General features: G+C 46.9%; 1 protein-coding gene and 1 non-coding gene across 6 annotated transcripts in view; one reads left to right on the top strand and one right to left on the bottom strand.

Annotated features, from left to right (window-relative positions):
* The window catches only part of KIAA0232 (KIAA0232 ortholog), a 91381-nt gene extending 77626 nt beyond the window's left edge, over positions 1–13755 (top strand). For 4 of the 5 annotated variants that reach the window (XM_074395862.1, XM_039468234.2, XM_074395863.1 and 1 more), the window contains 3 exons: positions 2179–2287; positions 7501–7598; positions 11098–13755. In XM_074395862.1, the coding sequence (XP_074251963.1) occupies positions 2179–2287; positions 7501–7598; positions 11098–11277 (387 nt within the window). In that variant the 3' untranslated portion in view covers positions 11278–13755. The remainder of the gene's footprint in view (positions 1–2178; positions 2288–7500; positions 7599–11097) is intronic. The other variant, XM_074395864.1, reaches the window with a different exon arrangement.
* LOC120363721 (U6 spliceosomal RNA) lies at positions 9330–9436 on the bottom strand. Its single transcript, XR_005579174.1, has one exon. It is a non-coding gene; the product is annotated as a U6 spliceosomal RNA (small nuclear RNA).
* Positions 13756–19041: the final 5286 nt, after the last annotated feature.

Raw genomic sequence — 19041 nt, 5'->3', positions numbered from 1 at the left:
TCTAATAGCGGTACCAGTTTATATTGTTAGGATAAGCGATAGGAGAAAATAGCAAAGGTTAACTGACAGTACAATTCTCCTTCAGTTTCTAACTTAGGAGTATTTCTGAAAAGGTATGTGAAGTGAAAACAAAAGTTGGAGGAAGTGTTTCCCTTTTAGTTACATAATAAACATATATTACCGAATTGAACAGTTTTAGACCCATAAATAATTAAGTTAAAAGCATAATGAAATCCTATTAGGACATTGATGATCAATTTCTTTCTAAAACACTTCAGATTTTAAACTTGAACACGTAATGAAATGTCTTTTAAACCAATGAAGATGCGTGCAGTTTTCACAGGCCTCTCCGCTGAACAGATGTCTAATGAGAACAAAGAATTAGGGGGTGTGGGAGGTAGAAAGATGCATTGGCCAAGCCACACCGTGGGTGAGCTGGTGGCAGGCTCACCCTCTCAGGCATAGTGAGGAAGACACACAGAAGGGGGTTGCCCTGACTGCCAGACTGCCAGGTACACATGGTGACTGAAGCTGCCACACGTGTTCTGTTGACCACACTACAAGGACTCTCCTTGGTCACTGATGACAGCTGATGTCTGTCTACCTTGGCCACACTGTCCAGTCCTCACTGGCCAAGCAGGTGGTGGGGCCCAGCCAGGACTTGAGAATCTCATGGAGAAAGGATGGAGCCTGGGTTCAGGCTGGGTTCCTCTTCTGGGCCTGGGCAACTTCCAGATGCGAAGGATGTGAGTGAGTCTCTCCTGCTGTCAGGAATCATTCTCTCATCTCATTTGGATGGCTATTTCCTATTTTAAATCTGAATCATAGAATTTGAATTTATAATTTGATTTTAACCTTCGTTTCCTTGTGGTTCACACCTAAGCAAGATAAGAATAATAATTAAATTCTTCCTGTAAGAATTTCTTTTGGGCCAGGTACAGTGGCTCACCCCTGTAATCCCAGCACTTTGGGAGGCTGACGTGGACAGATCACCTCAAGTCACAAGTTCGAGACCAGCCTGGCCAACATGGCAAAACCCTGTCTCTACTAAAAATAACAAAAATTAGCCAGGGGTGGTGGTGCATGCCTGTAATCCCAGTTACTTGGGAGCTAAGGCACGAGAATTGTTTGAACATGGGAGGCTGAAGTTGAAGTGAGCCGAGATCACGCCACTGCACTCCAGCCTGGGTGACAGAGTGAGACTCTGTTTCAAAAAAAAAAGGGAATTTTCTTTGATTCCGTTTCCTCTTTCACTTACTGCTGCCTGAGTATATGAGGGAGAAGAGGGTTCCCCCTGTTCTCCTTAGAGCACCTCATGCCAGTAGAAGCCCAGGGCTGCCCCATTACCTCTCTGCACTTGTGAAATCTAGAAGTTTGCCTTACCTGGGAGCATTTTTTATTACATTAAATTTTGGGCTTGTTAAGAGTTTTTTTGGTTAAGGCTTTCATGTCACTTCCCATATAAGTGCTGCTTTTTTCTCTCTCTCTTTTTGAGATGGAGTCTTGCTCTGTTGCCAGGCTGGAATGCAGTGGCACAATCTCGGCTTACTGCAAACTCTGCCTCCCAGGTTCAAGTGATTCTCCTGCCTCAGCCTCCTGAGTAGCTGGAACTACAGGCACACACCACCAAGCCCAGCTAATTTTTGTGTTTTTTTAGTAGAGACAGCATTTCACCATAAGTGTTATCTTAAGAAACACTTGCTTTATACACTACGAACACACTGGCTTTTAAAATGTACCTTTTTCAGAACAGTATAAAAACTGACCAGTCGGCTGAGCGGGCTCATGCCTGTAATCCCAGCACTTTGGGAGGCCAAGCTGGGCAGATTGCTTGAGCTCTGGAGTTTAAGACCAGCCTGGCCAACATGGTGAAACACCGTTTCTACAAAAAAGTACAAAAAATTAGCCGGGCATGGTGGTGCATGCCTCTAGTCCCAGCTACTCACAAGGCTGAGGTAGGAGGATTACTTGAGCCCTGGAGGTGGAGGTTTTAGTGAGCCCAGATCATGCCACTTCAGCCTGGGTGACAGAGCCAGACCCTATCTCAAAAAGAAAAAACAAAAAACCTCACCAATTTAGAAATCCTGGGTTTATAATCCATAGTTAATAATGCTTGAATTTTTTTCCTCTAACCTGAAAGTTTATAAACTTTTTCTATATTTGGTTTAATCTAAACAGTTCCCTGTATTGAACACTGATATACAAGGAATGAATAGAAACCAAGAAAAACAGACCTGGTGGGAAAAAGCCTTGTACTCTCCTCTTTTTCCTGCATCAGAGTGTGAAGGTAAGGAGACCTCTCTCAGTTCATTTATTTACTCCAATTTCTAATTTATTAATACTTTCCTTTTCTGTGAGTATCAGTCCAAGGAACATGTACTAAGAGGTTTCTGTGTGGGTAGTATTTTGTCATGCACGGGGGGACACAGAGAGGAATGAGAAGTGGACCACAGCCTGATGGAGGGAAAGGCACCACTGAGTCACAGAGGAGGAAGGATTGGCTGCCCTGTGAAAATAGGTGCCTGCTCCTGGGTCACAGCCAGGGGAAAGCACAGGGCCCTGTGGCTCAGCTGGGTCATAGCTGAGGCCAGAGAGACAGACAGGGAAGGAGCTTGTCAGAAGGTTTGGGGGCTTGGCCAAGTTAGGTAGTGTTGAACACACAGGACGGGAACGCCGTTCACAGGATTTCAAGTTGGAAGTTGTCAGGGTGAGGTGGTGTTTAGAACAATTCTAGTAACAGCGTGGAAATGAAATTGAAAAACTGAAGGGCACTGGCCAGGGTTTCAGGCTCTGGCAGTAGTTGGGGAGTCATAGGCTAAAGGCCTGGACTAAGGCAGTAACAGCGGGGACAGAGAAAAGGAAACAGGGCTGAGAGGTTTTGTAGAGGAGTCGAATTACTTTCTGTGAGTAGTTCTGGGTTTCTGGGTAGAGCGGGAGACAGGAGTGGGCACTGATATGGTAAGGAAAATTTTAGTTTAGGGTAGTTTTTGAATGAGCAGTCTATGAGCCTTCCAGGTAGACACCCAGAGCTGTTAAAAAATCCTGACTTGAGGCCGGGCACGGTGGCTCACGCCTGTAATCCCAGCACTTCGGGAGGCCGAGGCGGGTGGATCACGAGGTCAAGAAATCGAGACCATCCTGGCCAACATGGTGAAACCCCGTCTCTACTAAAAATACAAAAAGTTAGCTGGGCATGGTGGTGCGTGCCTGTAATCCCAGCTACTCAGGAGGCTGAGGCAGGAGAATTGCCTGAACCCAGGAGGCGGAGGTTGCAGTGAGCCGAGATCGCGCCTTTGCACTCCAGCCTGGGTAACGAGGGAAACTGTCTCAAAAAAAAAAAAAAAAAAAAAAAAAAAATCCTGACTTGAAATTTTGAGAGAAGTAGGAACTAAGGATGCAGCCGGAATGCATTAGCTCAGGAAGTTGAGCTTGTCCAGATTGTGGTCTCCTGGGTTTCTGTTGGCTACCACATTTATGTAACAACAGTCTCCTGTCAGAGCCCTGAAAGGGTTATGCAGATCTCTTGTTGATATTTACGGGTTCACGTGTTTGTCATGTCCCCTCAGCTAATTCGTAGTTAGTGTGGAGCCAAGTGACTTCTCTCACCAGCCGCAATGCCCCGCACCCACCTGTGCTGTCCTTGGAAAGCCTCGCTGGCCTTCCCTGGCAGCATAGGCTGTGGCTGATGGGATGGAAGGCCAGGTTGGCCAGCTTGACTCTTTAGGAGTGGAGCCTTTTCTTTTCTTTGGTCTGTAGTCACAGACAGCTTCCCAAGACCCTGCCTTCCTCCTTCTTAGAGCTTCAGCTGGGTCATAAGGAGTGTGCAAGTCTGAGTCTTCACTGTTAGTATCTTTGTTTATTAAAAGCCTGCTGCTGCATTAGCTCATGCCTGGACACCCTTTATGACTTGCAAGGTACTCTCAGGCTTTTCTTTTATGTAATACCCACAAGAAGCTTATGAGTTGTCCCCCTGATTTTTCAGATGTGGAAGCTGAGTCTCAAGCTTAGTACTATAATTTGCCTGAAATCATACAGTTAACTATTAAGCATGGGCTAGAATCCAGGTTGTGACTCTTGTGGTCCAGAATTTTTGCCCTCTACAGCAGCTGAGCTGCCTGCACTTGGTACCAAGATAGATGCCAGGGAAGTGGGAGCACAGACCTATCTTCATGTGTGTCCAGTCTGGTAAACTGGGCAAGTGGAAGACACAGACAGTTAATGGAATGCAGGTGGGGCCACCAGAGCTGTGCCACAGAGGACCTCTCAGGAAAAGCTAGAAGGGAGAGGAGGATGCCACCTAGTGGCAAAGAACCAATTCCTTGCAGTGGCATAGGATGATTTTCAAACACACTATGAGTTCATGGTTCTTTAGTAAAGGGCAATCTTGGCACCCTTAGTCCGGTTTTCTGCCATTAGTTAGTAAAGAATCCAGTTCCAACTCTTACCTGGTTCCTGGTTATCTGTACAGTCTCTTGGTAGATACTGGTGTTTGTACATAATACTTTTCTTTTTACTGTGAAGTGGTATATAGAGAAACTCTCAGTGGATAAACATTGGTAATTATTTCTTTTGAATGACCTTTAACTCACACTGTGAGTGAAATCCCTGCATATTTGCCTTGTAGCATCATGAAGCGTCCTTCTGTAGCTTATGTGGGTTGGGGCATGTAGTCTCGGGAGGTTAGCCAAGAAAACAGATAGTCACTTACCCACTCAGCAGACGTGGCTGTGGACTCCTGATGCTTCTGATGTTGCAGATGATTAGTCACAAGCAGGTGCTGCTCTGAGCCAGGGGCTGACCTGGGAGCTCACAGCATCTCTGGAAAGGAAGAGTAGCATTGTCCACTTTACAGTAAGGCAAGGAGACAGGCTCAGGAGAGGGGCAGCTTGTTCAGGCACCCATGTGATAAAAGTGCCCAGGCTGTTTGCGGTCCGCCACCTGCTGCCCGTGCTGTGCGTTTTTCCGTGCGTCCACGCAGCACTTGGCGTACCTTCTTTGTGTTGGGCACTGTTGTAGGCAAACAGATCGTGTCCCTGTCCTCCTCCTGATCGGGCGCCTTCTCAACAGGGACTTGAGGAAATAGGGCACAGACCATGTGATGTGACAGCTGGGGCTGCCTGCAGGGAGAGGTACCAGGCAGCAGTGGCTTGTGCAGGGGCAGGAATGCATTTGGTATGCCCCAGCATGACTGGCTAAGAGAGGATGGCATGGGAGTGTGGCCGGGATGAGGCCAGACAGGCAGCAGGGAGCCAGACCACAGAGGGCCTTGTAGACTGTGTACGTCGGGAGTGCTGTCCCAAACAGCAGTCTCTACAGCTCTCGCCCCTGGATTTTCAGTGCTTTCAAGCCTCAAGTAATGTAAGTGTCTGGATAAGTTTAGCCCTGAAGACAGAGAGTCCTGCAGGGAAGCAGTATAAACAGGCAGTGAAGGGCTCAGGATTGAGAGACAAAACCATATTGGAATCCAGGGCCTCTGTCCCCAGCTATTAGGCTTTGGGTGGTGGTGATTGAAACTTTCCGTGCCTCCGTAGTCTGTATGTATAAAAGGAGGCTAAAGGAATGCCTTCATTGTAGGGTAAAGTGCTAGAACAGTGCCTGGTGTGTCATCCTAGCCTGAAACAGGGTCGTGGTCAACTTGAGCATCATAAAAACTATGAACAGCAGGTCAGCATCACCTTTTCCAAATGCCCTGTGGCACAACAAAACTCCCTTTTACATACAGAATTCCTAAAACAGGAAGAGAAAATGAAAGAGTGGGGTGTGGAGATGGACCTGCCTGTCTCTGAGCATATCCTCGTCAAGGAAACCATTGCCCTCCCCACTGTATGCCCCTTAGCCAGTCTTAAGTGGTGACCAAACGGGGTGGGCCATGGAGTGAGTGGGAGCTTGGTGAGGTCAGCCAAGGAAAAGATGCCTCCTTAGGAGGAATGAAGCAAGGATTTCTCCCAGCCTCGGCAGAGGGCACATGGCATCCTTCCCAGCTGCCCTAGGGTGACCATACCTTTAAGCCTATGGCTTTGGTCAGCAGCGGTCACGGGTGCAATGTGTGTGCCAGGCACTGTGCTTGCGGCTTCTTCTCTTTGAATTTGCACAGAAGTGTAGGAGGGAAAATGGTGATGTTCTCATTTTAGAGATGAAGGAACTAGGGCTCAAAGAATTTAAGTAATTTGTCCAAAGTTACATCACAGGTAAACAGCATAAGCTGGAATTGACCAAAGTCTGTCTAATTCCAGAGCTGGGGTTATTCTCATGAACCTCAACTAGTAACTTGGAGTTCTTGGAGCCGTCAGAGAGAACAGAAGGTTGTGGAGAGTCTTCCATGTGGCCAATGCAGCTGTAGTAAGCAGCCCAGCAGGGCCCAGATGGCCTTACCCTTGGCATAGCCTTGCCACCCTGTGCCAAAGTAGAAGGGCACAGCAGCCACTTGTGTCTACCTTGTCCTTTGGGGTTTTGTGCCAGGGGAGGGCATGTCATCTCGTCGAACTACCTTGTGGTAACTATGGCAAGGGATCGGCGAGGTGACCTGGTTTTGAGGAAGTAGACGCTCGAGGGTGTTAAAGGACTTAACGCACTGTGAATGTCAGAGCTGGAGTCCAGAACCCTGGCCAGGTTCCTCCTCCTCCGCACTGTGCCGCTGCCCCTGCCGCATTCCTCATGGAGTTAAGGGGAAGAAGAGGCTGTTCTGGATAAAGACCAGCAGTTCTCAGTGCATTAGAATTGCTTGGGAGCCATTCTGCTTTTCAGAAAGTGCCCAGCCCTTGCCCAGGATAGTTCATTTGGAATCTCTGGCAGGAGTCTAAGCCTCTCTAAAGCCCTCTGCTTCCCCGCCCCCGCCCCGCATGATGAGCACATGCAGCCAGGGTTGAGAACCACTGGGCTCATTGGATTTATTTGATTTCTTCTCATCCCGGTTTCCTTCCCATTTTGTGGGCCATTTGCCTAATGGAATCACTAGCGCCATTTCTTTTCCCTGTTCCATAGGCATCATACATAGTTGAGTATGTTGTTGAGTTGAGGAGGAACACACAAGGACGTGCCCCTGTGGTGTTTCTCCATTGCATTTCCTCCTGTCTGAACTTCCTCTGCTCTCTGTTCTGTGAACATGCTGCAGTGCACCATCTGTCTCCTGCACTCGTTTGTTGTGGACAGCAGGGGCCCTCTTGGTCTCTCCTGTGTTCCCATGGCCAGTCACATTCTAGGTGTGAATATAAGCTTCTCTGCTGAATGTCTCATGGTAGAACAACAGGATGTATGGTTACGCCGGCCTATTTCTTTTTTAACTCACTAAGCTAAGAACTTTTTGTCAGTGTAGCATTTTTTTTCTCCTATGCACCTGCCTGGCTGTGCTTTTAGTGACGACTTAAAATCTCCGAAGGGTTGGGAGACCTAACTGATGGAACTTTTTAGTGAAAAGTGAAACAAGAATGTATGTTTCATAACTGTGTCTTAATGGAATTTCCCCCTTTCCCTCTTTTCCCTTCTCCATTCAAAATGATTAAGAATGTTATACAAATGCCAAGGGAGAGAATGGTATAGAAGAATATCCAGATGTTAAAGAAATACCCAGTAATGAAGAACGTCTGTTAGATTTTAATAGGGTAAGTGGACTGTCCTCCTCCTTATTATTAACTTAAAAACGGCCACTACCTCCACTTGTCACTCTAGTCAAAAACCTGGGAGTCATCTGAGTGGACCCACCTCTCCCAGGAACCAGCCAGGTCTGTGGGTGCAGACTTCCTCTTCTCTGGCCTTTGGTTTGGGTCTGCACCAGCCCCCCTAACCCCCATGACTGTTGACTGACAGTGCTTCCTGAAGAATCCCCAGCCCTCTCCCCAATCCTGGCTCCACTCTCCTGCCAGAGGGCATTCTGTTAAAAATGCAGAGCTGACCCTGTTGCTCCTGGGGTGGGCACTGTTCATTTTTTTGTTTACCTATTAAGTGAGAAACCTAACCTTTTCGTCTTTCAAAGTACACCACGAGGCAGTCTTTCCAGTGTGCTTTTTGCCGCTGTCCTGGCTTCTACAGAACGACCCCGCCCCTCCCGTGTCCTCGCTGCACTCTGTGTACAGCTCTTCTTGTTGCAGCTAGAGCCTTGAGCTGCGCTGGATTTCTGCATGTCTGCCTCTTCCACAAGCCTGTGGGCAGTGTGGAGGCGGGTACAGGGCTTGTGCCTGGTTTAGTCCAGTCTCAGACCCTCCCCAGTTAAGCAGGTTGGCAGGCAAATGAACCTCAGGAAAATTCTTTTTCTTGAGAATGGATTGTCAGTGTATTAGAGTTCTGCAGAGGGACAGAACTAATAGGATAGATATATAAAGGGGAGCTTATTAAATATTAACTCACAGGATCACAAGGTCCCACAATAGGCCATCTGCAAGCTGGGGAGTGAGGAGAGCCAGTCTGAGTCCCCAAACTGAAGAACTTGGAGTTCGATGTTCGAGGGTAGGTACCATCCAGCACAGGAGAAAGATGTAGGCTGCGAGGCTAGGCCCGCCTCACCTTTTCACGTTCTCTGCCTGCTTTTTCTAGCGGAGCTGGCAGCTGATTAGATTGTGCCCACCCAGATTAAGGGTGGGTCTGCCTTTACCAGCCTACTGATTCAAATGTTAATCTCCTTGGGCAACACCCTCCCAGACACACCCAGGATCAATGCTTTGCATCCTTCAACCCAATCAAGCTGACACTCAATATTAACCATCACAAGTCCACCCCTTGTCAACTTGAATCCATACACATCTCCTGAGAATATACATAATCAAATAAAGACAATAATGTCATAATTATACCTAACATAACACAACTATCCTTCATTATTGAAACAAATCAATCCCCAACCCAAATACTATTACATAAAGTGAACAGTACTTAAACGCTGATACGAAGTCAATAAATCGTGTGTCAGCCGGCTGCAGTGACTCATGCCTGTAATCCCAATACTTTGGGAGGCTGAGATGGGCAGATTACCTGAGGTCAGGGGTTCGAGACCAGCCTGGCCAACATGATGAAACCTCGTCACTATTAAAAATACAAAAATTAGCCTGGCGTGGTGTTGCACACCTGTAATCCCAGCTACTCAGGAGGCTGAGGCAGAAGAATCACTTAGACCTGGGAGGCAGAGGTTGCAGTGAGCTGAGATCGGACCACTGCACTCCAGCCTGGGCAACAGAGCAAGACTCCATCTTAAATAAATAAATAAATCTTATGTCACATGATAAAGGAAAAAAATAAAATGAGATTTTTCTTAGTATAAGTTTATACATGCACAAACATGTTTAACAAAAGGAGGAGAAAATACGACAATTACATTACTCATTTCTTTTTTTTTTTTTTTTTTAAATATGGAACGCTTCACGAATTTGCGTGTCATCCTTGCGCAGGGGCCATGCTAATCTACTCTGTATCGTTCCAATTTTAGTATGTGTGCTGCCGAAGCGAGCACAACAGTACTCATTTCTACAGCTGATCATGTGGTCATAGCTAGTGTTGGTGATGACCTTCTCCCACCCATTCTGTATTCCCTTTGCCTTCAGCAGGTACCTCAGCAGGTTTTGGTTTTTTGGTCCCCCCGCCCAGTGGAATGACCCAAACCTTCATTCCTGAAGGGTCTGGGCCACTTGTAGTCCTGTCTGGATTGGGCTGTTGTGGTTTCTCATTGACGTTAATCACAGGGCATGTGATAAAGTTGACACCCAGTATTAACTGTCACAATTAGTGTTCATTCGAGTCCTGTGAGAACTGTCTTCAGTCCCCTGTAGCACTGTCCACATCCCGCTGCTCAGTGACCTGTCCGGCTCCACACATTGAGGAAGATGTTTGAGGCCCCCACCAGCTCTCTCCTCAGTGAATAGTTCACATCATCCTCCCAGCCTCGAACCCCAAACCGAGAAGTTCCTCAGTCCCCCTCTCATCTTCCACACACGGTCCGCCTGCCAGTCCTATTCCGCCTCCCAGCCACATCCTCACACTTCTCTTCGTCCATCATTACCATTGTTCAGACCACTGTCCCTGCTCCCGAATAGCTGCCATGGTCTTTTCATTTTCCTTCCTGCTTCTGCCATCCTTCTCCAGCCGGTTCTCCATGCAGCAGACAGAATGACCTCACCAGCAGTCTCTTGGTTAGTCCTCACAACTACCCTGTGAGCTAGGTGCTGTCGTCACGCCTGCTTTGCAGAATAGGAAACTGAAGCACAAAAAGATCAAGCACCAAGCATCTCGGGTCAAAGAGCCACATGTTAAGTGTGGACCTGAACTCTGAACCTCAGCAGTCCGGCTCTGGGATCCATACTCCTCACCATGATGTTGCTTTGCTATTGCATTTGAGACAGATTCAGACTCCCTGCCATGGCTCTACAGCTCTGTATTTTTGCCCCTACCTGCCTTTGACCTCATCTGCCTCTGCTCTCCCCTTACCAACTGTGTGGCTTTTCTGTGCTCCTGCCTCAGGGTTCTCAACCAGGGACAATGCTGCCATTTGGAAACAGGGTGGGAGTGCCGCTAGTTACTATGCCAGGAGTGAGGTGAGCTTTGGTAATGACTATGACTGGGGAGGAGCTGCCCCTGCATCTAGTGTCCTGGCGTCCAGAGTCGCTGACCATCTGGTGTAGGGGCACAGTCCCACACAGCAGTGTTGGCACCTCTGTATGGCTCTCTTCTCAGCTGAGGAGGTCTCTTCCCAAAAGAACCACCTTCCCAACCACGCCCATCTGTGCGGTGCCACTACGACCCACAGTGTGTTGGTTTGCTCACTCCTCTCCCCAGCGGGCACGGCATGGCCCTTCCACTGCTGGGGTGCCTGTGCCCAGTTCCTGGTGTGTAGCAGGTACTCAGAGACTTTTGAAAATGAAAGAGTTCTTTCTCCTACCCTAACATAACTAACATTTTGTCCAAGTGGCTGAACATGTGGAATTAGGATTTTGGACCCTTAACGAATCAGAGAGGAGAGGCTGTTTTGCTCTCAAACAGTGGTACTCTGCATTTCTGTAACTCTACAGGAAAACACCAATGATATATTTCTTCTCTGCATATAAATAAAGAATATCTCAGCCTTTTCAAAAAAAAAAAAAGATCTTTTTGATCTGTTCAAAATTGTTTTAATCTTAGGTGTCTTCTGTTTATGAAGCAAGATGTACAGGAGAGAGAAACTCTGGAGCAAAGTCAGATGGCTTCCGCAGAAAGACGTGCTCCAGCGCCAGCGCCACCTCGGAAGAGACAGGCTCAGAAGGCGGAGGCGAGTGGGTGGGCCCTAGTGAAGAGGAGCTCTTTTCTCGAACTCATCTCTAAACCTGCAAAGTAGTACAAATTACTGTTTAAAAATGATATGTGATGGAAAATTACTCTTCTGTGAGACCTGTTAATCTAAAACAACAACTTAGGTTTCCTCTTCAATTAACTGATTCAGATCGGTAATCATTATCTTTCTCTTCTTGCTTATTTTAGAGTTGAGGACAGCTATCCTGTTAAAGATTTTTTTTTTCCCAGCTGTTAAATTCTTGGCTATTTGAAATAGACTAGATTGTGTTGTCAAATCAAGAATGGGTGTGCATGTGCTTGTCTTAGAAGTATCACTGCTTTTTGCATCTTAACTGCAGTTAATTTTCCTTCTGACTGCAGTTATATCACTATGACCTTATTAGCATTGCAGTGTCAACAACCACTTCTGCTCTTCAGAGACTTCAGCTTTGGAGCATTTAGGCTTCGTTCTCTAAGAACTGGGATATCCATTCTTACCCTGCAGTGGCTTAGTGCCTTTCTGAAGGCGAAAGGGAAGCATGGGTGACTCAGCTGTGGTCTCCATTCAGTCAAATCTCATGTACATTTGAAATAGGAACCACAAGGGTGTGCTTTTAGAGACTTACAAAATACTGTGTTTTCTATCTTAGGATTTTTTTTTTCCCCTAAAGTATCATGGAAGATACTATGGCTTGTGACTTTCTTGCTAACTGAAGAAGCCAAGGATTTGGGGTGTGGGATCGTATGTGAGGCACAGTGGGGTTAAGGGTGCATACTCTTACCTGTATGACTGTTCTCATACTGCAGTTTCATTTCCACCAGAGTCCCGTGCAGGGTTCTTTGTGGTGAGTGTTACATATGCAGTAAGGACCTTAGTTGCATATTGTTATTTTCTGGTGACTTGTGTTGAATTGAAGCCCCCAAAACTTGAAATTGTGAATATTTGACATGCAATAAAGGCCACCTCGTCACCCAGAGAAATCTTGGGCTGCTGCAGCTAGCTGCTCCTTGGCTGTGATGTAGTATAGCTTCAGTCTCATTTTGTGTTTGAGAGAATGTTCTGGGCAAGTTCTGTGTGTGGTGGGTTGGGGTGGGTAGAGTCAGGAGTTTTCCACATCCCTGTGTGGTTGCTGTGCTGATTGTCCTCCATGGGACTGGCTTCCAGCTGTCCTCGGTGAGCCTGGGAGAGCTGGCACATCTTGTGAGTGGACTGCCACTCCATGGGACTGGCTTCCAGCTCTCGTCGGTGAGCCAGGGAGCCGGTGCATCTTGAGTCGTGTCTGGGCATGATGATCCGCTCCTCCAGCTCTCACGGCATTGTGCAGCAGGCTGAAGCCAGGAGGAGCAATATTTGCAAAACCTCAACAGTTTAAATTGTTTTTCTTTTTTTTCCTTTTTAACCAACTCATTATTTGAAAAACAAAAAGCAAAACAAACACCACCACCACCACGTAATCTGTGAAATCAGTGTAGCAAGTCTGGAACATCAGGAATGGCAGGAAAGTCTGATATGGTCTAGACAGCTTCACCAGTAATTTTGGCAGACAGTAAACACACGTTTTATTAGCTGGGAGCTGAACTGGCTGTGGAATCTATGATTTGCTTTGAACATTTAGGTTTTGTTGGCTTTTTCCTAATTGATAACACAGAAAGTACCATCAAAGACTGTGGAGTGGCTGAGGTTGTGCGTGTCCTCACTGAGAGAGACCTGGGGTGCCCGCCGGGTTGATCTTACCACATTAGGGTTTATTTTTATACAAATCTTTTGACACTTTAAGGTGGGTTTGTGTGTGTGTGTGTGTGTATGTGTGTGTGTGTGTGTGTGTGCATGTGTAAGGTTTTATGTTGCTGTTATTTATTTACGAACTTCAGATACGTTTTTATGTATTTTTCATTCTTCTGGAGCTTCCTAAAAATTGATAAGCATCTGCACTGAAATTTAACAGCAAAGGTAAAAAAGGATTGAAAGTTGCAAATTCCTCATATCACTACAGTGAGGATTATTCTAGAAATTGTTGCTTATGCAGCAAAGACCAAATAAATAGATTTCAGACACCACCTTGAGCACAGTTGATTTTGGACAGCTGCTGTTGATGAGGAAAGGGCTCCAGGTGGCACAGGTGCAGACCTCCTCAGACACGGGTGAGGAGACGGCACCTTCCACGGGGGAATGGGACGGATTCGAAGTGAGCAAAGGGGTTCACAAATCGTATATTTATTTGTTTTCATAATTAAGTAGCTGAAGCTCAGAGGCTTCCAGCAACAAAGATGAAAAGTGTGGTTTTTTTTTAGTTTTGTGAATGGATGATCACAAAGAAAGCATCTTTAAAAAGTTGGCAAACGCTGAAACGCACTGTGGTATGAAGCGCATTGCATATCCATAGCACTGAAGTATCAGTTTCCATTCCTGGGCTGAGATTTTTTCCCCGTGGTTGTATTGTTCTGATTTCACGTACACCAGAGTAACTGATTTTTTGTTTTGTTTTGTTTTCTTGTGGAGTTAACACCAAATAAAAATTTTAAAAAAGAGTTTGTTGTTTTTATTTCTCATAGCAAAGATTCTTTTGTAAAGAACTCCGGCTTCCTTTTACTCATGATCATCAGTGGAAGAGCAGTTGCCCAGTTTGCTCTGTTACATTTGTTCTCGATGGAGGTCCTTTAGCTCTCCCTGCAGGCACTGCTGAAAACGTGCAGCGTTGCTAATGAAGACAGTGGCTGGGGCCTGCTGAGAAATGAGTGGGCCCTCCCCATCTCGCCCCCAGCACACATGGGGGCTGCTACCTGAGTCTGCAAAACACAGCATCTTTGTCCATAGATGGTAGACAAAGCTCAATCATTTCGTTTCCTTCTGGGGAAAAAATTAAATATTTATATATGTTAATAGGATTGATATTCATTGTGGGGAAAAAAAATCAGTGTGTTTTTAAAGAAGTATAAGGGAAAAGGAAAACTCATGTACTTAGGTCACTTTGAGACATGGACTGCGAACATTTGTGCAAAGCCCTTTGCAGGCGTCTGAATGGTATATATGAATGCCTATACAGAGAAATTGACATCAGAGTGTACTATACTTGTTCTTCTGTAACATCGGAAACAGGTTTCTACTCAGGTGTCTTCATATCCGTAATTATACATAAAACTACATAATTGTTTTTACAGCTGTATTATGTAGATTTAACAGGTTCCTCATTGAGAATTCTTTTCGGTTGTTTATTCAGCATCTGAATAACGTTTCTATGGACATCTGTAAACATATATGAGGGGACTTTTAAAAGTTCATGGAAAATGGAATTAAAAGAAAAATCAAAAAATATACACTTTATATCTCAACATAAGTTCCATCAAGTTTAAGATGCTTTTGTCAGCCATAATACCATACTACCAACCATTCAGTCTATCCCCGAAGAACTGAGGGTCCTGGAAATGCATCCATGTCAGTGCAGTCTCCACATTGTTAATGAGGAAAAATGGGTGCCCTTGGCAGATTTTTAAGATTAGGAAACGAAAAATCAGCAGGAGCCAAATCAGAACTGTAAGGTGGATGCCTCGTGACTTCCAATCGAAACTCTTGGAAAGTTGCCCTCGTTTGATGGAGCAGGAGCGCTGCCATGGTGGAAAGAACTCTGGGAGACTTTCCCGGGCATTGTGCTGCCAGCTTTGGCTAACGTTGACAAAGCACTTGGAGTAAGCAGGTGTTACCATTCTTTGGTCATCTAGAAAGTCAGCACACACACACGGTGCCTTGAGCATCCCAGGAAACTGTTGTCTGACCTCTGCTTTGGACCCGTCTGCATTTGCTGTGACAGCACCCATCCCACCTCTCGGGAGCCAGGGCTGTGATGGCGCTTTGTCTTCAGGATTGTGCTGGTAAAGCCGCGTTCCATCTCCTGTTACTGTTCTCAGAGGGTATGTTTTAGGATCTTTATTTCTCTTGTTTAAAATTTCCCTTGAAAGCTCTGCTCCTGTCTCCAGCTGACCTGGGTGCAGTGGTTTGGCAGCCATTGAGTGGCAAGTCTGCTCCTCGTCATTCATTTTTCAGTCAGATCGTGTAAGACCACCTGAGGTGTCTGTGGTGTTGGCTGTTGTTTCTGCTGTTAATCATTGGTCCTCTTTGATTCAGGCATGAATCAGATTAATTTTTACCTCACAAATTGAGGAGGAGGTCTCATCTTCACCGTTGTCTCGTCTTTCTTAAAACAAGTTACCCGTTGTGAAACCTGTGATTTTGGTTGGGGGGCGGGGGCATTGTCCCCATACGTTTTTTGGTAAGAAATGGATTTTCACATTCTTCCACCCAAGCGTCACCGTAACTTTGATGTCTGTTCTGGCTTCCGTTTTTAGCAGAATTCATGTCGCTCTGCTAGGTGCTCTTTTTAAACACTGTCGTGCTCTTCTTAGCGCCTCAGACTAGATTTTGTCCAGACATGTTATAACAAGTTAGTACAAGTTGATTTTCATGCAAGAAAATTTTGAAATCTGTGCATAGTGCTTTTTTGGAGACAGTCTCCGTCTGTCCCCCAGGCTGGAGTGCAGTGGCATGATCACTGTAACCTCAAACTTCCCTAATAGCTGAGACTAGAAGCACATGCCACCACGCCCAGTTCATTGTTAAACTTTTTTTTTTTTTTTTTTTGAGACGGAGTTTCGCTCTTGTTACCCAGGCTGGAGTGCAATGGCGCGATCTCGGCTCACCACAACCTCCGCCTCCTGGGTTCAGGCAATTCTCCTGCCTCAGCCTCCTGAGTAGCTGGGATTACAGGCACGTGCCACCACGCCCAGCTAATGTTTTGTATTTTTAGTAGAGGCGGGGTTTCACCATGTTGACCAGGATGGTCTCGATCTCTTGACCTCGTGATCCACCCGCCTCGGCCTCCCAAAGTGCTGGGATTACAGGCTTGAGCCACCGTGCCCAGCCGTTTTTAAACTTTTTGTAGGATCAGAGTCTGCCTGTGTTGCCCAGGCTGCTCTCAAATACTTGGCCTCAACCCATCCTTCCCGCCTCAGCCTCCCAAAGCGCTGGGATTATAGGACTGAGCCACTGCCTCTGGCAATAGCACAGGCCACAGCTGGCCCACCACCCGATACCTTTTGTTTTTGAGACGGAATTTCACTCTTGTTGCCCAGGCTGGAGTGCAGTGGTGTGATCTTGGCTCATCCTAACCTCTGCCTCTTAGGTTCAAGTGATTCTCCTGCCTCAGCCTCCTGAGTAGCTGGGATTACAGGCATGTGCCACCATGCCTGGCTAATTTTGTATTTTTAGTAGTGACGGGGTTTCTCCATGTTAGTCAGGCTGGTCTTGAACTCCCAACCTCAGGTGATCCACCCACCTTGGCCTCCCAAAGTGCTGAGATTACACCACCACACCCAGCTCCCAATACCATTTTTAAAGCCCTTTCCCACTAATTTGAAAGAGTGCGGTGGTGTGATCTTGACTCACTGCAGCCTCCATCTCCTGGAGCTCAAGCTATCCTCCCGTCTCAGAAGAGGAAATCTGACATCACAGACTCCACGGAGTGTGATAAACAACCCTGGGGTGTTTTTAGAACAACCCTGGAGTGGAGTGTAAAGGCCTCTCTGCCTGTTTCACTTAAAGTGCTCTGGCCTTGGCCCATGTGACTGCTGCTGCTGCCGCCACTGCCACCCTAGATGCCACCCTGGCAGGTTTGGTATACATGCCATGAGTGGCTATGGCAGTGCCCAGGAGGCCTGCATCTACCAGCAGTCCAGGAACAGAAAGGAAGCTCCTGCCCCTGGTTCCTCTTAAAAGCAGCCAGTCAGATGGCATCACAAGCTGAGCACTGTTGTGAACACAGATTGGGAAATTAGCTGCTGTTTCAGAGCCCAATTCTAGCCTTACATCACTGTGTGTTTAATTTCATTTTCAGGGACAGTTGCCTTAATTGTCAAGCTGGTACTGACGCTGCCCCCTAATGTTTGGTTGGTGTTGGTATTGTCTGTGCTAATCATCGTTAACGGCCGATACTGAGGGCCCACTGGCTGCCATGCATTCTAAGCACTCTTGAGTGTTAACTAGCCACCCTTTGAGGGAGCTTCAGCTGCCCCATTTTATAGATGAGGAAACTGAGGCACAGTGGGGCATTAGGCACTTGCAGTCTCTTACCTGGTGGGTGCTGGAGCCCGGATTCACCTTGGACACTGACTACAGAGTCCATTTAACGCGGAAACCTCCATTGCACAAAATTCCACTAATTGTAAATTATGTATTATTGCTGGGTGCGGTGGCTGATGCCTGTAATTCCAGCACTTTGAGAGGCCAAGGTGGGCATATCACCTGAGGTCAGGAGTTTGAGACCAACCTGGCCAACATGGTGAAACCCCCGTCTCTACTAAAAATACAAAAATTAGCCAGACATAATGGCAGTTGCCTATAATCCCAGCTACTTGGGAGGCTGAGGCAGGAGAATCGCTTGAACCTGGGAGATGGAGGTTTCAGTAAACCAAGATTGCACCATTGCCCTCCAGCCTGGGCAACAAGAGTGAAACTCTGTCTCAAAAAAAAAAAAAAAAAAAAAATAGCCAGGCATAAAGGTGGGCGCCTATAATCCCAGCTACTAGGGAGGCCGAGGGAGGAGAATCACTTGAACCCGGGAGGTGGAGGTTATAGCGATCTCAGATTGCGCCACTGCACTCCAGCCTGGGCAACAGAGCAAGACTCCATCTCAAAAAAACCCCAATTAGGTATTGTCTGGGCACTTGAGGGAGTCCTGCTCTGTGAGCCCTGGTTGTGTACCCTTGGGCGAGTTACTCAGTCGAGCACCTTGGTATCTTTAGATGTAAATGGAGATTGTAATCGGACTGTTAATCCTAAGAGCTGGTTGTAAACATGAAATAGTCCATCTGCATACATGCTAGAGTGCAAACCAGACGTACCTGAGACAGATCTCCATCAACCTAGAATTGTATTTTGCTGAGGTTAAGGACACACCCGAGAGGTCTGTGCCTTCCTCCAAAGATGATTTTGAGGGCTTCAGTCTTTAAAGGGGAAAAGTGGGCTGGGGGAGGGAGACGGAGAGGGTGTGGTCTCATGACTGAATGTTGGGAGAGAAAAGGCGCAGGTAAGGGAGTAGTCAATTATATGCCCGTACTCAGCAAATCCTCACTTTACGTAAGGTACGGTGAACGTAGAGTAGCTGCCTGTGGAGATAGCTGGCTTTTTTTTTTTTTTTTTTGACAGGATCTGACGCTTACCCAGGATGAAGTGCAGTGGTGTGATCTTGATCGTGGCTAACTGCAGGCCTCAGCCTCCCAAGTAGCTGGGACCACAGGTGTGCGCCATCACACCTGGCTAATTTTTGTATTTTTTTGTAGAGACGGTTTCACCATGTTGCCCAGGCTGGTCTTGAACTTCTGGGCTCAAGCAATGCTTCCGTTTCGGCCTCTCGAAGTGCTGGGATTACAGGCGTGAGCCACTGTGCCTGGCCTGTCTTGCCTTTTCTCTTAGCTATCTGCTGAGGAACATAAGGAATTGCAGCTTCTTGCGTGACTCCATTCTCAACTTCTTCCTTTTAGCACAGTGAATCACGGTCCCAAGTTTTGATTTTCCTTTCACACTGGACACACAAAAAAGCAAAAACAGAAATGCAGAGAAGCTGCAGCACCAAGTCCAGAACGAAGGGGAACATCACACCTTTGCAGGCTGCCCCTCACTTCCTGCCCTTCCCCTGTGCCAGCCAAGCACTTTACAGGCCCTCGTTGGGTCTGCAGCTCCAGGCCAGCGAGGTCAGTGGAGCCGTCCGCCCGGGTCAGCAGGGGTTGGCGGGTCAAGCCCCGCAGAGGCCGGTAATCCAAGTGCCG

Source organism: Saimiri boliviensis, chromosome 3 (genome assembly GCF_048565385.1).
Source record: "Saimiri boliviensis isolate mSaiBol1 chromosome 3, mSaiBol1.pri, whole genome shotgun sequence".
In the NCBI taxonomy this organism is placed as follows: Eukaryota; Metazoa; Chordata; class Mammalia; order Primates; family Cebidae; genus Saimiri; species Saimiri boliviensis.
The sequence above is the reverse complement of the archived record's forward strand: the minus strand, read 5'-3'. Positions and strand labels throughout refer to the sequence as shown.